This window comes from Xiphophorus maculatus, chromosome 19 (genome assembly GCF_002775205.1).
Source record: "Xiphophorus maculatus strain JP 163 A chromosome 19, X_maculatus-5.0-male, whole genome shotgun sequence".
NCBI lineage: Eukaryota > Metazoa > Chordata > Actinopteri > Cyprinodontiformes > Poeciliidae > Xiphophorus > Xiphophorus maculatus.
In genome coordinates this window covers 23,741,681-23,760,053 of record NC_036461.1, presented here as the reverse complement: position 1 = coordinate 23,760,053, position 18,373 = coordinate 23,741,681, and the positions used below count along the sequence as shown (strand labels likewise).

The window sequence follows — 18,373 nt, the reverse complement described above, 5'->3', positions numbered from 1 at the left end:
GAAAGAAACCTGATAAGCTGGTCGACTTTCCCCAAACCAAAGAATGACTTGGTTTGCCGAAACTGGTTTAGCGACAACCATGAAACTAAATCATGAATTAAAAAGCACATTTCTGACCAGTCGGCAGCAGCAGCAGATCTTCAAACACAGGCTGACCCCCTGTGGTGAGTGTGACAGCTATTGACTTTATTCAATAGATGTCTCCCATTGTAACCCAAGTACAGAGGCTAAATGTCACAGCAGCAGGATACTGGCCTATTATAGAGCATTATACGTCCCTGAAAGGGGATGAGAGCCCAAAGTTTAACCTCACAGTGGCTCGGCCATTGTCTCTGCTCTCAAAGACGGATGATAATACACTGAGGGGTCTCTGCAGCTGCCAGCTTCTCTTGACTCAACCAGATCCAGCGCAGCTTCTTCTTCTTCGTCGTCTTTTTTTCTATTCTCAATGTGGGCGCGGCTTCGCCACCAGGCGGCGCCGCCATTGGCTCCCGCAGAGCGTCAGTCAGCGACGCAGCCTTCAGCCTGGCTTTTAAATGAAAGTGCAGCGAGACCGAACCTGTGGAAACCGCGATGAACAGCTGATCCTCCCGCAGTGGATGAAGCCTCCCGCCGCGGTCTCCTGCCGGTCACGATGTCCGCTCCTGCGCACGGCACTATGTGAACAGCTGTTGGACAAACAAAGAAAGGAAGTTATAACAAGAAGAAAAGAGTGAAGATATATGCACATACATATGTTGTATTGGGATCTCAAATTAATAATAACGTCTTAGATTTGTGTTGTTTTTTTTTTTCCTTCTTCTTCTTCCCGGATTGGAGATACTGCGCGCTTCTCGGTGCGTCACCGGCTCTCCGTCATGCTATTGCCAAGCGCTGTTGTCTTCACTTTTTCTTGCTTTTTGGCCCCGTTGCTCCTCTGCTACCTGCCTCAAGTCTCAGCACAGAAGCCCGGATCGCGGGTGAGTGGACCCACGCGTGTCTGCCCGGCGCACACTCTGCACTCTTTCAGATAAAAGTTCACACACACACACACACACACACACACACACACACACACACACACACACACACACACACACACACACACACACACACACACACACACACACACACACAGCCGCCCGCGCGTAAAACACCGATCTATAGTTAATTGAATCTAGTATCCAATGGTCATGTGGTTTTTTATTTATTTTTTTATTTACCTGCGGGTTAATTGAGAATACAATTTTTTTCTTACTCAGAACTTTGAAACATAGAAAGGAGATAAATAATGTTGAGAACATTTATTGGTTCCCTTGTTAATAATGTGTAAAAAAAAAAAGCTTTACAGTAAATAAAACCTTTATTGTGGTTTTTGGCAAAAACGAGTGAAAATCCCCCATTTTCTTCACTTTATATTCATTCAAAAAAAAAAAACAACAAACAAACCAGTTTTCAATCAAATCTCTGTTAACACAAGACATTTCACAAGCTTCACTAAAGAGATAGATCTCTCCAAGCACTTCAGCTCATTTTTTCCCTAATTATTATTTGTCAATTTTGTGTCTGATTAATCATCTTCCTGCTGATTTAGCAGAGTAGAAAGACTCATTACAGATAGCATTCACCTGATTTATATATATATATATATATATATATATATATATAAACCTCTTTTGATTGTAACAGAGAGACGTCCACTCTATCAATTCTCCCAAACCCTCTACATTCCCTTCATTTCAATTGATTTTCACAGTGCCAATTTACAATAAATGTCGCCCCACTGCACTTTATGACAGAAGCAGGTAGAATCTGATTATTATTTGTTTTTATTTTCAAAGAGTTTCTGGCTCTAGAGGCATTTATTCAGAGGAATCAGGCAGGAAATGGAAGACATGCAGCAGCAGCAGCAGCTCCGGATGTTGGAGGTTAAAACCCTGGAGGACCAAAAACCGACTGCGACTGACTGCTTTGTTCCAGCTCAATCCAGGGAATGAAGCAAATTTAATTCAGTTTATAAAATGATCCATCCAGGCATCAAGTTGCCATCGCCTGGTCAAACATTTAGACGGTTTGTTGCATCAAGTTATAAACTTTGTAGCAACCAGACTGAATTAGAAAGGAGCCCACAGCATCACAGATTCATCCCGTTTCTAGTCGATGGGGTGCCAGTTGCCGAGGCGATCGACCTCAGTGTCATCTGGGCGAAAGCAGACGAATCAACATGTTTACGTTTGTGATGCTGGGTTTGCATATGATGTGCAAAATGAGTTTCCTCTACATCGTTTCTGCATTAGATAACTTTATTTTAAGACTCTTACTAGGTCTACTACCAATAAATGTTTTTATTTTACTGTAATTTATTTAATTTATTTATTTTTTGGATAGATGATTGCATTATCCATTTGGAGCCAGCAGTGTTTTATATTTTGTGTACTTTTGTATTCTGGAGATTTTTGCGACCGTCTATAGAATCGTCACCTGGCAATAAATCCAAGGTCTGTCCAACTTCAGTCGTAACATTTTTGTCAGGTTCAGACAAACGCTGATGGCCTTCTCAGGTACAAAAACAAACAAACAAAAAAAACACTCCAGGCCCCAGATGAGCTTTAGAGGATTAGATTTTCTTTTTCTCTTTTTTGCTTCAGTTGTTCTGAACCTGTTCGACTCATAAGCTTTTTTTTGTGTGTGTGTGTGTGTGTTTCTTAAACGTTATTTTGGAAGAGAGCAGGACTCCATACTGAACCGCTGTCCCGCAGTTGGCTTTAATCGTGAGGCTTGCTCCAAAAGTGGTGTAATCCATCTAAGTGAGTAATGAGAAACAGCAACTCCAGGCCCGATCCGTCTCCAACCAGGTGGATTATGAGCAGCTCAAGCCCGGGAAGGCGTTCTCTTTTCTGTGTTTTATATACGTGGTTTTAAAGTTGTCATTGTTGTTCATGTTCAGTGCAGTCAGGGAAAACCAAAGCGTAGTTTGTCCAGATATTTCCTTACTTCCCACAGCATCCCTCCTCCTGTTCTCAGACAGATCTTTGTCACTGTTGTGTCTCCTGGTCCCGTTTATTCCCCCCTGCCCCCCTCCTCTCTCCCTTCTCCTCCCACACACTGCTCTGCTTGTTCCCCCCTCCACCACCACCACCACCACCACCACCACCTCTTGTGTTCTTTAGTTCCTTTCCAAATACCCGTGGCACCGCTGCAGGCAAAGAGGGGAAATGAGCGATGCGAACCGGAGAGGATCGGTATTGTTTCAGTTTGCTGATGCGCCGTGATATTTGCGGATGTGTGTGGGGAGAAGATGACTCACGGCTGGGGGGTGGGGGGGTGGAGGGTGAATATGTAATGCCCTCTCACATACTGGAACCGTTTCACAATGTCTTTGAAACCTTCTCGAATACAAAACGTGGTGAGGTCTGTGGGGACGAAGGCGCAGCGGAGTTTGTGCCGTGTCCACAAAAGCTTTGGTTGCCGTCAGCGTCTCCCGTTTTTGAATTCACTTGGAGGGTTTCCTCAAATCTCACGTGACTGACAACCTGACCAGCTCTTCTTCTGATGAGCTGGACTGTCGCGTTGCGATTTAACGCAGTCGTCCACTTCAGGAGGAGAGATTCTTTTGTGCCCGGTTTTAGGCAAACTTCTCCAAACCACAACAAAGAGGAACGCAGTAAAAAGCGAGTGGCTGTACGTTTGTTTGGTGTCACTTTGTACAAACTCCAGCCAGGAATGGTAGGAATCACCTTCCAACACATGAACTCTGCATCCATTTCATCCTCTTGCATTTTACTGACCACCGGCATCCACAAAGTGGAGACTTCCACCGTTACTTGTTTTCACCTGAGCTTAGAACCCGTTCCTTCTCGTTGACATGGAGGTTCAAAAACATGAAAAGGCAACAAAAACTATATAAGATCAACAATGATTTGGGAGTCTGTAATACTTCAGCAGCTAGTAGTGGTACTTACTACTTGGTCTAAGGCACAAACACACATATATACAGTTCAGACCAAAAGTTTGGACACACTTTCTCATTGAATTCAATGAGAAAGTGTGTCCAAACTTTTGGTCTCTACTGTATATATAAGTAAATTAACACAATCCTGCATTAATTCACTTCCTTTTAACGGTGTTCATTTCTTTCCTTTCTGTGATTAACAGCAGAAGCTCCTGTACTTGTTGGACGTCACCAGTCCAAAATGTACTGGTGACTCCATACTGAACCGCTGACCCACAGTTGGGACAGTGGTACCCAACTGCGGGTCAGGGGGACAGCGGTTGGGAACCGATATGAACGTGATTTCAAACTGATTTCAAATCTCGTTCAAATCGGTTTGAACGTGATTTCTTCCTTCCTTTCAGCCGTTTCTCTACAAGGCCGACCCCCCTCCCCTCCCTCTCCCCCCGCTTCTTTAAAAATAGTCGTCTCTGAAAACAGAGCCACTCAGGGAGAACGGCTAAATTATTTTACTGTTGTAGACAAAACAACGTAGCGAAGCCTCGCTCTACATGCAGCTTAGTCACAACTGAAGCCACACTAAACTGCTATGAAAGATAAAAACAAAACATGAGCAATAAGTACAAAGATGTGAGCAATTGTAACATATTCCACCTGTTGCGTCCTGCTTTAATCGACAGTTCTAATTGGTTTTGGAAATCATTAACTCAATTCATTTTTTAACAATTAATTATCTCAGCAGTCCTGATTAAAAATGGTCATTGTTTGACAATCTTTATATTGTTATATTAAAACTGTATTGATCTTTCTTGTATATCATATGTGCTAACATATATACTACATTTATAAAGTATATAGGTGTAGTAGTCGTCTTTCAGTCAGCTGACCAGAAGTGCATAGAATTTAAGGGCTTTGTATTGTATTGTATGCAGTCACTTTCTTTAGCATATGCTAAAAGGACTTTAAATAGTGTGACGCAAAATACTTTGGGCTGCTATTTACAGTCTAGTATATCAGATAGTATGCAGTAGGTTTTTGTTTACCTATAAAGTCAATAATAACTCATTTATTCCAAAAGTAAGAAATTTATGTTCATGTTCGGCAAAAGAAACCAACCAATCAGAGCATGATACTGAAACCTGAGAATAGAACATTAACAGCCAAATTAGCTAAATTTGATATGTATGTAAATTTGATTAAGAAATCAACTTTTTCCAACATGCATCGTTTTTTTCCCCATAATTCTCTTTCATTTTATTAAAATGAAAGAGAATTAAAAACTCTGATGTTGAAGGCAGAGGAAGGAGGTGGAACTGACCCTAGTTGTACCTGCGGTCACTCCAAGGGGTTCTTTAATTGTTTTTGCCCCGTGTTCATAAACATGGAGGGGGGGGGGGGTAGGAGGGGATGAGGGCGTGGTAGGGTCGACAATAAATTTAGAAGTTAAACTTACCGTGTCCTACGAGTCAGTTTTTAAGCACATTTTTTAAACCTTACTAACGGTGGGGGGGTGGATTTGCACACTAATGAGACAGATGGCGGACAGGCGCCGCGTCCGCAAATATCTTTGTCGTGAATTCAGCTTGGTGAGGATGTCCAAGCATCCTTAATCCTTCTCATTGATTTGACCTGCCGACCTGGCAGGTCAAATCAACCTGGCAGTGCTCGCTGAGGGATGCAACAAACAGTCGGCGTCCATACTTTGCTGACGGCGTCAGCGAGGACTCGTAAACTCACAGAGCAGCACAGATGAAGAGCCAGGCCTGGGTGGCAGGGCGGCCGGGAATGCATGCCTTCATGTTGGGAGAGAAAAAGCCACACAGTTCAGCAGGAAAGCAGGTTTTTTTATTTTTATTGCTGTGATGTAGATCACAGCCTTTGCTGCAGGTGTGAGTGGCCTGCATCTGTGCGCCGATGGATGTAACGTGCATGTGCACGGTCGGCCGGTGACTCTAATTAAGCTCGCAGCAGGCAGGTCTCGGTTTTATTGAAAGTCAAGAAAAGATGTGTGAAAGCTGAAGTCGATGTGAAAGTAAAGACAGATGTTAACGCTACTAGACAGCCGTCATCTTATGAGAAGCAATTTTTTTACTCAATTTGGCTGCAGACGTCCCTTTGCATTTCTTGATTTTGAATCTATTCCACCATCCGACCGTTATGTTCTGCTTAATCCGGGGGAAGATCCAGACCTTCCTCTCTTTAGCCACTTGTTTCAGTTCCTTTAGAGGAATCCCCAAGGCATTCCCAGATTAGCTGAGAAACATAGTCCCTCCTCTGGGTCTCCTCAAGTTTGAAACATGCCTGGGTTCTCTTGATGTAGATTCAATGATGAGACCCAACGGATGACTGCACTTCTCACCCCATCTCCACAAGAAACCCTCCGTAAGAAACTCGTTTCAGGCTTTTGTATCCGCAATCTTGTTCTTTTTGGTTTGTGACCAAAAGGAAGCAAAGGAATAGAGACAAACCGGTAAATCGAGAGCTTCCCCTTTCGGTTTAGCTCTCTCATCACAGTGACAAACCCACATCACTTAGTTGCCACACCACTACCGTTATTGATGTCCCACTCCATTTTCCCTTCAATCATGAACAAGAGCCATAGATACGTATATGAACTCCTCCATTTGAGGCAGGACCTGGAAGGCACTCTACCATTTTCTGGCTGAAGACCAAGTTTCTGGATTTAGAGGTGCTGATATACAGTATATATATATATATATATATATATTTTAATTTCGACTGCTTCACATGTGACTGCAAACTGTTCCAGTGGAAGCTTCAGATCATGATCTGAGGAAGCCAATAGGACGGCATTGCCGCCAAAAAGCACAGACGCAATACTGAGGCCACCTAGACGGAACGCCTCGACTGCGCCGACACATTCTGTTTGCAAAAGGTATGAACAGAATCTGTTACAATGGCAACCTTGGCGGAGTTCAACTCTCTCTGGAAATGAGTCCGACTTGCTGACGGCAAGACAGCCCAAGCTCTGGTCATGTAACGACAGTCCGTGTCAAGGGGGCCTGGTACCCCATGTTCCCAAAGTACTCCACACAGTGCAACTCTTTCTACAAGTCTAAAAAAAAAACATATGTTAGCATGTTTAGGCTAACGATCATGCACCCGCCAGAGCCTTGCTGTGTGTGTAGAGTTGGTCCGGTGTTGCATGGCAAAAACCATGCTGCTCTTGCAAATGTCAAAGATTCGTCACATGTCAGAAACTGAATATCTTTTCCTTGCAATATTTGGTTACATGAGGCTTGAGTTGGTCTTATTTTGGTCTCAAAATCAGCTCAGGTTAGATTTTATTTCAGAATGTTAGACAATTGTATTGATAAAGTAATAATAATAGTAAAAGAACACTTGATGCATTAAAAATAGAAAGTATTGAAAATATAAGCTGACACTACGGCCTTCATTTCAGGCAGAGCAATCCTGGTCTTACTCAAGTTTGTCAGTTTTGTGTCATCAGAGACTCTAAACATGCTCAACAAGCCGGGTAGCCCAGAGAAGTAAACTTTGTTTTATTGCTCTATCATGCTGCATATTTGGTCACTTAGACCCAAATCTAGAAGGTCGAGGTCTCCGGCTGAGATGTTTAGACCCTCTGAAGTGAGCAGTGCGGTCGTCCAACGATAACAAACAGCAGCGAGAACAGCAAAACAAATGCAGGGGAGTTTGTGGGAATTTTGTGGGTTTGTGTTAGCCGCACTTTGACGATTTAGAAAAAGAAAAAGCGGGCAAAGTCAAAGTTTTAAGGAATGACAGCTTAAAGAAGTCATATTCCTCAAAACAAAAATCAACAATTGCAGAGTTGTGGCACATTTCTGATCTCTGGTTTATTTAAAACTGCGGTCTTGCAGACACCGGTTTTAGTAGATTGCAATTTGGTTTTGTGAAAAGTCTGTTTATCGATTAATTATATCAAAGTCCAGCAGTGTGCATAAGAGAGCATTGGCTCTGAAATAAGGACATCAGGAGTGAAAACCACGACAAAGTCATTTCAGTTTCTGTCTTTAGCTTTTCATATTCGAAATTAGCCGCATTAGCGTAGCTAACACAGCTAACTGTAAGCATCAGTCTCTCGGTGTGTGTGTGTGTGTGTGTGTTTGTGTGTGTGTGTGTGTGTGTGTGTGTGTGTGTGTCGACCAGAGAATGCAGATGTTCACATCAACACCGAGTCTCCCAAAAAGCTGCCAACATTTCTAACATGTTTCAAGATGGAAATAAAAAGTAAACAGAGGAACTTTGCTGTCCACATTTAGCATTCCTGGTTTCTACTGAAATCAACTCCGGGTCAATTTCCCCAACAACAGACAGATTCAGATTTAGTTCTCTGTGGCAGGCGGTTCATTTGTAAATGTAAATGAACACCTGATGTACCTCTGTGGAAAATACAGATTCTTTTCTACTTTGATTGCTTACAGTAGTTATTGTGAAGGGTATAAAGCATTTTTCATTAAAATGTAAAAAAAAAACCTTTTTAAAAGAATTTAATACATGCCAGTTCCCTTTGACATATCATCTTTTGAGAGATGTTTGTCTCTTTTCTCAAAAGACAATTTATTATTATCCAATCAGAAAATAAAATTATCGATGAGATGGAAATCCTTATAGATCTAAATCTGCCAGATGGAAAAAAACAGCAAAGATTTTGGACAAATTTAAGTGGATTATGATTGAACCAAAACACACTTAAGAATCATCGCAAACCAACAGAAAGAGGAAACCAAAACACAGAAATAAATGCTTAGGATGATTGCAGTTTCTTATTTAAAAAAAGTTATAAACATTATGTCTTTATTAATAAAACAAACAAAAACTAACGTAGAAATCGTTCCAGACACCAGGGCTCCACTTTTGTTTTATTGGACTCTAACAAATGCTCCACCACTGAACAGTCATATTGCTTGCATATGTTGTTTCCCTCAGACAAGTGCATGATTAGGAAAATTCATTTCATGCTCAATTTCAGGACTTTGTAATCAGGTTAATGGAAAGCAGCCATCCTACATGAGTCAGGCTTGGAGTTCCCGTCAGGAATCATCACGACTTTACTCAACCTTTTCTTCTCTCTGTAAATCCTGCTGGCAGGTTGGGGGGCGGGGTTTGCCTGTATTTACATTTTTATTTTTATTCACCCCTCCCCCCCCCAATGTGAATTTGAAATCAAGGAAACGCACGTGACGCATGCCGAATGAGTTACGGCTCTCTTTAATCCTCAAAACGGCTGCAACGTTTCCGCCTCCTTATCGGGCTCCCCCTGCAGATTTAGCCTCTGCTTCTGGCTCATATTTTTTGGTCCGCTTTGATTCGAGCAAGTGTGTGGTCCGGAGCGAGCAGCAGGGACTTCTAATCCTGCTGTAGTACGTGATGGACGCACACACTTCCGCCCTGGGCGTTTCTTCCCAGGCCGGCGGACGCAGGCCGACTGTTCTGCGGCCAGCATGGAGCATTAGTGACAGAGAACGCTGTTAATCAGATTTAGAGTCATATCCGAAGAGGAAGGACATGTATCCTTATCCCGGCATCAGCTTTGGATTTATATTTCTTCTCACCACTTCAAAAGACCAAGGACGTCATCCAGATCATTAATCCTGTCTTCGGTCTTGAGCACTGATCTGTTTTCAGCGTGGCCTAGCAGCGTGGCCTAGCAGCGCGGCCTAGCAGCGCGGCCTAGCAGCGCGGCGACGCAAGTCGGGATTTTTCGCCTTACATCGGATCAAAATGAAATTGGCTAGGAAATTGTTCACAACAATAGACTAAAGTGATTGTAAATGTGGCCAAAATAGAGTTTTTTCTTGGTCATGCTAGAGGAAGCAAAGGGACATTTCTAAAGTAATTTGGAACCAACTAAGAAAATTGACAGGGTAAATTAAAAATAAAGAAAAAACTCCACAGATGGTAGGATAAATGGACAGTTTCTAAAGAAGTAACAGATAACTTTTAATATTTTTTTTTATCGACTGTGTAAATCATCGCCTATGGTTTTCCAGCCAACAACAAACCAAAATATTGTTCCAAAAAAATACGACACGACCAGCTTTTAGCTCGGGTCACAGAACATGAACTTTTAAAACTTAAAAAAACAAAGCATAAGATCACTGAACTCATTCACAACAAATGAAGTATTTGGTTTCCACTAACAAAAAATCCTCTATAATTAAAATGATAAATTCCCTGAGCGGACTTTCGCAGCCTGGGGAACGCTGTAAAAGTAGAGAACCTTTATTCGTTTGAAATGACAGGCCTGTCAATATGCTACCAGAAATCTAAATTTGCAGAGAAAGTCATAACTCAACAAATAATCGTCTATCTGAACACGTACTCAGCTTCTTGTCACCCAATCTGGTTTAAGAGTTCTATAGAAAATTGCAAATGCTCCCTCACAGAAAATGTTAAAATATCTCCTGGATTTTCTCCTGGACAGAGGTGATGTGGTTGGTGCTTTGTTTCTTGATCTCAAGAAGGAATATGAAGCCATTAACCATGAAATATTATTAACCAAGCTAAGTGGATTTAATTTTTCACCTTAAAATTCGTTGACTTGTATTCATGTAATCGATATGAGACAGTCAGAATCAATTTTTCCGGAGGTGTCCCGCAGGGATCTACTCTTGGGCCATTACTGTTTTTCTCTTTACATAAATGATCTTCCATCAGAATGTCAAACATCCAACATTCAAATGTATGCAGACGACTCACTAATATACATGTACGATACAAACGTTAACTCAGCTGCCGGAAACTATATTTAATTAACATTAATTAACATTTAATTAACATTCAACGAATGTTGAACGAATGCTGCTGAAACCTCAATGTAGCCAAAGTAGTTGGTGCGTTTCGCTCTGGATCAAGCGGATCCGGTGTGGAACCTAAAGTTCCTGGAGCAAGAGAAAGAATACAAGCTGTAACAGAGTAAAAATACCTCTGATAGATTCTAAATTAACTTTTAAATCCCGGATGAAAAGGGCCTTTTGAGTCAAATTCAACATTTCAAATTTACTTTCATGAGGTCGCACTTATATATAAATACAGGCCAGTGAAATATATATAAAATGCTATGGTCATGTCACAAATCAGCTACTGTTTAGCATTAAATAGAACCCACAGTGTTATCAGATCTATTCAAAATACATATTTAAAATATTGATAGTCAGATATGCCACGATGAATATTAGTTTTTTTGTATTGCTCTGACTTTATGAGCTTGTCCTACTACTTCAGTTTCTGCTATTCTCTCGTCTGAAAAAAATAGTTAGATGTTTGAATATCTTATTTGACAGGTTTTTTTTTTATATATGATAAATCTATTATATAAAAAATATATAATATACTACAAGTCTGATTATTGGACTTGTAGCTCGTCTTTTCCGTGTCTTCTGTACATTCTGTTCTATAGCGTTTTCGGTAACTTGTGACCTTAAAGACCGAGCGCCAGAAACCTGCAGGTGTTTACACTTTACGTGCAACATTAAAGCAGCAAGTGTCTAGGTATTCACGTTACAGAGTTCCTGACAACTCCACTAATTAATGGATACGAAGGAAAACGTCAGCCCAGACTGCGGAGGACAAGCTTTCATGGGTTTGTTGTTCCTCAGTGGTGGGCTTGTAATTTAAAGAGTCCTATAAACAGTTGGAGATTATTGACAAAAGGAAGCATTTAACGGACATGTAGAAGAATGTGTGTTGTTGTTGCTGCCGCCTCTCGACGATAATAAGCCTGTCGCACAACAGCGGAGATCTTGGTTCCGACTTTCTGCAAACAGATGCACAGTTACTGAACTCGAGCGGTCCGTAACATGCCTGAGAATAGAAACACTTCTTCCCAGCAATAGTCAAGTCAGGGAGAGACCAGCAATTTTCTTTTTCTTTTTTTTTTTTTGTAGCATAATGATGACAGCCTGTTTTGTTCTGCTTCAGAGTCACGCAGCGCAGAAAGGGGGCTAATTAAATCATGTTTTTCTCCGTACTGCATGGCCATTCATATAGAAGATGTGAATTTGGTACTTTATGTTGGAAAATGTAGATCCTTCGGGGTGAAAAGAGACAGCGGTGATGCATCATGGCTTTTGCCGGGTTCAGGATTGCCGTAGCCCACGTGTACTGGATTCACTTTTTCCAAATTTTATTATTGTGGACGCTTGTTGTTGTTGTTGTTAGAAAGTTGATTACAATAATTTTCCCCTCACAGTTTGTGGAAAGAATTTGTGGGAAATCTTTTGTAGACAGAGGCCTGTCAGGATGACAGATTTTGCTGGACAATAAATTGCCCCGGAAGTTATTGCGATAAACGATAATATTGTTATCTTGAGATAACAAGTGATACAAATGGTAATAATGCAAGGACGCACTCTTAAATACCAAAAATCTTTAAATTCTAACAAACATTTAATGCTGGATCTGGAAGCACACAAAATGAACAACAGAAATAACAAAATAAATGTTAAAGTCTCTGTAAACAAAGTAGTCCTTAAAAAAGTTCTAGTTGAGACCAAAGCGCCAGACTGAAGACTTTTATCATCCAGTTTTTGGTAGAAAGAAAAATACGATAAATCATACAATTAGAAGTTATTGAGCTCAATTTAATTTATCATGTGATTAATTGATTTATTGTTTTTTGCGACAGGTCTATTTGAATACTTAATAAAATGAAGAAAAACATCCCCAAATAAACAAAAATAAAATTCAATGTCCTGAACTAACAACTTTTTGGGGCAATCTGGCTGCAACAACAGACTCTGGTCTTCTTATATCTCTACTAGCTCAACACGTTATTTTCTCCCATCCTTCTCTGCTGATCGTTTCAGACTCAGGTCTGATCTGGATCTACAGCGCCCCCTTGGCAGCCATTGTTTTATGATTCCAGAGATTTTCACTTATATTTAAGTCCAGGACCAGGTCCAAGGTTCTTTGCTTTATTGCTGCGGGTAAATTTAGTGCCGTCCAGATGAAGCGGCTGATGAAGGAATTTCTTATTCATCTGGTACAAAGATTGACAACGTCTCTCTCGTCTGAATTTAAAAGCAACCAAGTTTTTGAGTTAAAAAAACATTTAAAGTTGACAGTAAATTTGAAAATAAGACTAAGTGATTACGTATTATTGGATGACACTATTAACAATACCTAAACACCAACTATAAAGTCTTAAAAAAGGCAAATATAAAAAAAGTACAATTAAGATACACATATATTTTTACACTCCAGTTGCTTCATCCTATTTAAAGAGCTCTTTTTTATGTTTTTTACCCGTGATTTTTCACTTTATTCGCCAACATTGCTGGCGTGTCGACAGGAAGTGGTTACGGAGTTCCAGTGAGTAAAAAATGACCCCTGACCTCAGACTTCCTGTGTGTTCACATACTGACCATACTGGTGTCATTGTACTTCCAACAGTTTCACCAAAGCGACTCTTTAACACACCTTCGTTATCACCGTTACTGGTGTATAAAAAGAACCTATAACATATAAACAAAGAGTGCTTAGCCTGGTGGGGCAGCAAGTAAAGCTGCCTGGTGGCCCGCCAGGCCTATAATACACTCGCGGAAACAACGCTATCCATGTGTTTGACTGGCCTAGTCAAAGTCCAGACCTAAATCCAGTTGAGAATCTGTGTCCAGACATACTCAGCACGCACTCCAAAGATCTTACAGCTGAAAATGCTCTGGAAGGTGGTTGTAGAAAGAATCTGAAAGTGTGAAAAAGAGCAAGACGTACTAATATTTTTCTTACTGAATCATAACCATGTGGCCTAGTGTTCGTCAGTACTGTCTAGTGTTTCTGGGACGTACATCAGCTCACATGCTAAATAACAGCCTTTTATTTAAGCACCATCTGATAGGTGTGATAAATCTAAAATTGGGATCAGTGGTTTATTATGTGTTTATATGATTGTTTTATTACTCAAACTCCGTCCAGAGGTGGAATATACTCCAAACTAATAAAGAAAGTTGGAAGGTGTGAGATTTAGCTCCACTGTTGAAGGCGAAATTTGCAGATTTGCTTACTGCCCGGCTAAAATAACTCGTTTTTCTTACCCTTAGACCTTTACGGAGGCGTATAAAAATTATTATTTTTATAATGATATTTGCTTATCTTGTTTGAGTGCCAAAACCCAGGCTGGAACAAACTCCCTGCCAGTGATGGCAAAGTCCTTTTTTTTTTTTTTTCTTTTTTGTGAAGCTGTAATGGTTGCACAACAGGGGTAACGTTTCACTTATTTTATGAGTGTTGCAGAGAGAACTCAGGGTTCGTGTTTTTCTGGCTCAAACGTGTGGGATACTGTGCGCGCTGGAGGAATTTGGCTTGTTAAATGTGAGAATCTCATTGCTCATTGTTTCCCGGCCGAAGCAAACCGAAACACACCGTCTTGATTTGACGTCAGGAAAAGGTGACGGCGTCGGGAAATGCAACGCTCTGTCTTCAATAATACTTTCTCCTCGTTGTTTGTCGTTAGAAGGTACTGAGAGGGATGTATTTAATACTCTTATTTATCTTCACTCTCCTGTTTGGCTCGCCGTCACGTCAAACTCGGCCTAATTATAACTCAGGAGAGTTGAACAAGTTCGGGTATCTGGTGTTTTCCTGGCGTTTTCCGATAATTGCCCCCTTTGCATTTCGCCGTGTTCAATCCGAATATGTTTGGTTTTGATTATGAGATGCCGGGTGGGTCTGAACCACAGCTATTGTTGGCAGATCCGGGGAGGGGCTGTTTTCTCTCCGTAGATAATAACACGTTATGTCACCTATGCTACAGCGGGCGGTTGTTGCCAAACAGAAAAAGGCCAAGAATTTAGCTGAAAGTAACAACTTCTAAGCTCCCTAATTTGCTAGACAGGTGGAGTTTTACCACATCAGGACCTTCTGGAGAGTATTTGGTGATCCAGGAGGAAAGAGCGAACAGAGTAACGACGGGAAAGAAGAAATGTTCACACTTTAATGTCTTAAATTTTCATTTTTTTTAAATTTACCTTTGGAAACAAAATGTTTTAGCTGCATGTAAATACCATTACTTACAAATGCTCCCCTTTGATAGCCAGTCTTGCCTCCTCAGTTCAGCGGGTTCCAGGCTCGGATAATCAGTGTGAGGAAGGTTTGCCATACTCCTCTCTCTTGGCTTGAGATGTTTTACGGATTTTTGTGTGTGTACGTCCCGTTTCAAGTCATCCTACAGTATCTTAATGAGAATCAGATCTGATCTTTGACTTTGGCATTGACTTTCCGTTACTCGGCTAATGCATTCCTTAACCCAGTCCTTGGAGTTACTGGCGTGTTTTGGGGTCATGGACATGTTGCAAGGTCCCGTTTTGCTTCCACTTTGATCGTCTTTTACAGATGATGATCTCATGTTTTCTCCCGCCGCTCTTTGATCCACGACTCAATTCACGGTGGAGTCGATGAAGATGAGTTGGTCAGGTGCTGATGCAGCAAAGGATCCCCACCCACATCAGGAAACGTCCAGTTCTGTGCTCAGCAGGCCACTGTTTTTACTCCATATAGTTAGCCCTGTCACGATAACAAACGCTGCTAGACGATAAATTGTCCCAGAGGTTATCGCGATAAACAATAATATTGTTGTTTTGAGACCATTTTCAAGTAACACAATGGCATAATAATGAAATAATACATTCTCAAAGATCAGTGAACTTTAAATTCTAATGAACATTTAACTCTGGAACTGGAAGACATTTTAAATACCCCAAATAATTGAACAACAAATAAAATGAATTATGAAGTCTCTGTAAACAAAAGTTCTTCAAAAAAAGAAAGTGGCTAGTTGATACCAAAACACCAAACTGCAGACTTTTATCATCCAGTTTTTGGTAGAGAGAGAGAAAAGAGAAAAACGATAAATCATGAAAATAAAAGTAACTGAGTTTGTTCTAATTTATTAGGCGATTAATTGATTAACTGCTTATTGCGACAGGCCTACATATATTCACTTTTAATTGTTTTGCCTATGTTTTTGTTAGGTTGCAAAGATTTACTCCTTGTACATCTGCCATGACAGTTAAACCTTCACCATCTCTCACATTTTTAAAGGCTTTTGTGGCACTAGTGGCCACAAAAGTTGGCCAAAAGAGAGAAGGGCAAAACGAGCAGAAAATGGGCTGGGGCTGGTACTGGGGGGCGACTGTGTTGAGGATTGTAGCCACAGCATATGACGCACTTGGTACGCCCATCTCTTTCTGATTGCATTTTTCCCTACCAAAAAATGCCTACCAGCATTTATTGACATTTCCTGAGAATTCATTTAGCACCTTGCGGTCTGCTTCCAGGTTGAACTGGTTGCTTTGAATGTTCTCTACTTGTAGGGTATTTTCTATAAAGTGGAACCACTGATTTGAGACTTATTTAAATCGCTTACCAGACTCCTCATTTTGAGGGCGATGGACCACCATTTTGATATTGCAACATGGTTCACCTTGGTTCAGCAACCTTCCAACCGTATGCGCCGGATGTTATACATCTTAGTGTAATTTTAGCTTTTTCAAGTGGGACGAAATCCCACGAAATGCGTAGGTTTTTACTCAAAACGAATTGCATTTTTTATTCCATTTTGCTGCAATCTTTCAAAGGTGCTACGGTTGTACTGTTTAGTTATGCTAGTTGAATTTTGGATAATCTTTAAAGTTCATATTGAAACTTTTATATGAATCTTTGTGTGAACTATAGAGACTAAAAAGCCAAACCTCCCCTTTCTGCTTGTTTCTGCCAGTTAAAGATGATTTTCTTGATATTATCAGGAGCTACGTTGAAGCCAAAGCCATTGCCAGTAAACCTCACTCTGACTGTTCAAATATGAACTATGCTTTCTTTGATACCAGAAGGGGAAATGATGTAAAACAGTAGTTTAGAGAGAAATGTGATAAGACTGTTTTCCACAGCTGAATCTTGCCGTTGTCGTTGGCTGTGACGCAGGACAGAATCTGAGTCAGAAACACAGACCAGATAACATAAGGCTTTGCTTCGGTTGCCTTTGCTCCTCTTGAACTCTGCAGGGAAAAAAAAGTTACACATTGCATAATTCACTCCAGAAATTATCGACACATTCCCATAAAAGAAACGTTCCTACAACCAAATGGGAGCTTTAGTTTGGTCCCATAGCAACCAACTGGTCGAAAATACTCCCATCTCACACTGGATGAGAAACATGACGCCTCACTGTGTAGCTCTGATCTTGGAGGTTTCTTATGTTTGTCAGGTCAAATAAAAAAAAAGTGGTAAATAAACAAGACAGTGAATCAACAGATTTTAGTGGGGCGTTACATGTAATTGAACATTAGCAACTACTACGTCACCTACTGTAATTACCTTGAAGTATGTTGGAAGTGAAGGACGGGAGTGTTGAGATTGTTTTCCCCGGGTTGTTTTTTTGCCAACGTAGCCATGGCTTCCACTTGTTCAAGTCGAGCTAATTTGTTTGTATTAGTAGCACACCTAGTTCTCTCTCATTGACAGTGCCATTTCTGAAAGTTGGAAATACCTAGCTTGGAAATTGACCCACGCCTTCCTGACGCGTCTGCTGATTTGGTCAAATCACAAACTAAGGCAAAATTCACGCCGCATGATTTCTACCACTTGAAAGTACGCAAAAGTCTAGATGCTCAAAAGCTTTTTTTTCCATACACGGTACGCTTCATTACTAGTAACGCTAGTCAACAGCCAAAAATTTGTCTGGGGTTTTTCGACTGTTTTAGGCTCATTTTGATGAGCTGAATCCAAAAATCACATTGGTTTTGCTCAATCAGGTCAACTTTCTGAACTATGGAGCAACCTGAGCATCAAAAAGCAGGACTTGTTCTCACATCTGGACCGGTTTCCTGAGAATCTGGGATCAATGAGCGACGAGACGAAGGAGAGATGAAGATGTAATGTTCAATTCACATGTACTTACCCTTATCAGTGTTTATTATTCAATTTACAGAAATCCAAGTTTGTGACATTTAATTAATTAGAAAACTTTTTTTTCTCTTAAAGCCTTTCTTGGATGAGAAAATGTAACGGAAACAAACCGATGATGTCACAAAAATGTCATCGATTTAGTCAGGAGGTCGGATTTCTCTGAGTCAAATTAGAATAAAAACCTGACCTGATTGAGAAAAATGGCTGTCATTTTTGGATTCAGCAGTGCAAAATAGTCCCAATTCAGTTGAAAAAACATAGACAACTTCCAAAAAAATATTTGTTTTATGTAATTAGACACATACCTGCTACATAATGCAATACTGCTGACATTTCTTAATTATGAAGTATACTCAATTATGAGTATTTGCTGTCCATCGCCGAATTATACAACATAACAACAAGTTGAGTTTATATCCTTGTCACCCTATGACCATTTTTACACTGAAACCAACTAAATATAAGTGATTAATCTACCAAATGTCTGGTTTTTGACAAGTTTAACGAGTTGTTATGACGTCAATCGTGGCAGAG

General features: G+C 40.6%; 1 protein-coding gene across 11 annotated transcripts in view; it reads left to right on the top strand.

Moving 5' to 3' along the window:
* Positions 1 to 348: 348 nt before the first annotated feature.
* Positions 349 to 18,373, top strand: part of smoc1 (SPARC related modular calcium binding 1) — a 65,099-nt gene continuing 47,074 nt past the window's right edge. For 2 of the 11 annotated variants that reach the window (XM_023352626.1, XM_023352624.1), the window contains exon 1: positions 364 to 959. In XM_023352626.1, coding sequence (XP_023208394.1) covers positions 858 to 959 — 102 coding nt within the window. In that variant the 5' untranslated portion in view covers positions 364 to 857. Of the gene's footprint in view, positions 960 to 18,373 lie in introns of all 11 variants that reach the window. The other 9 variants (XM_023352629.1, XM_023352630.1, XM_023352634.1 and 6 more) reach the window with 8 other exon arrangements.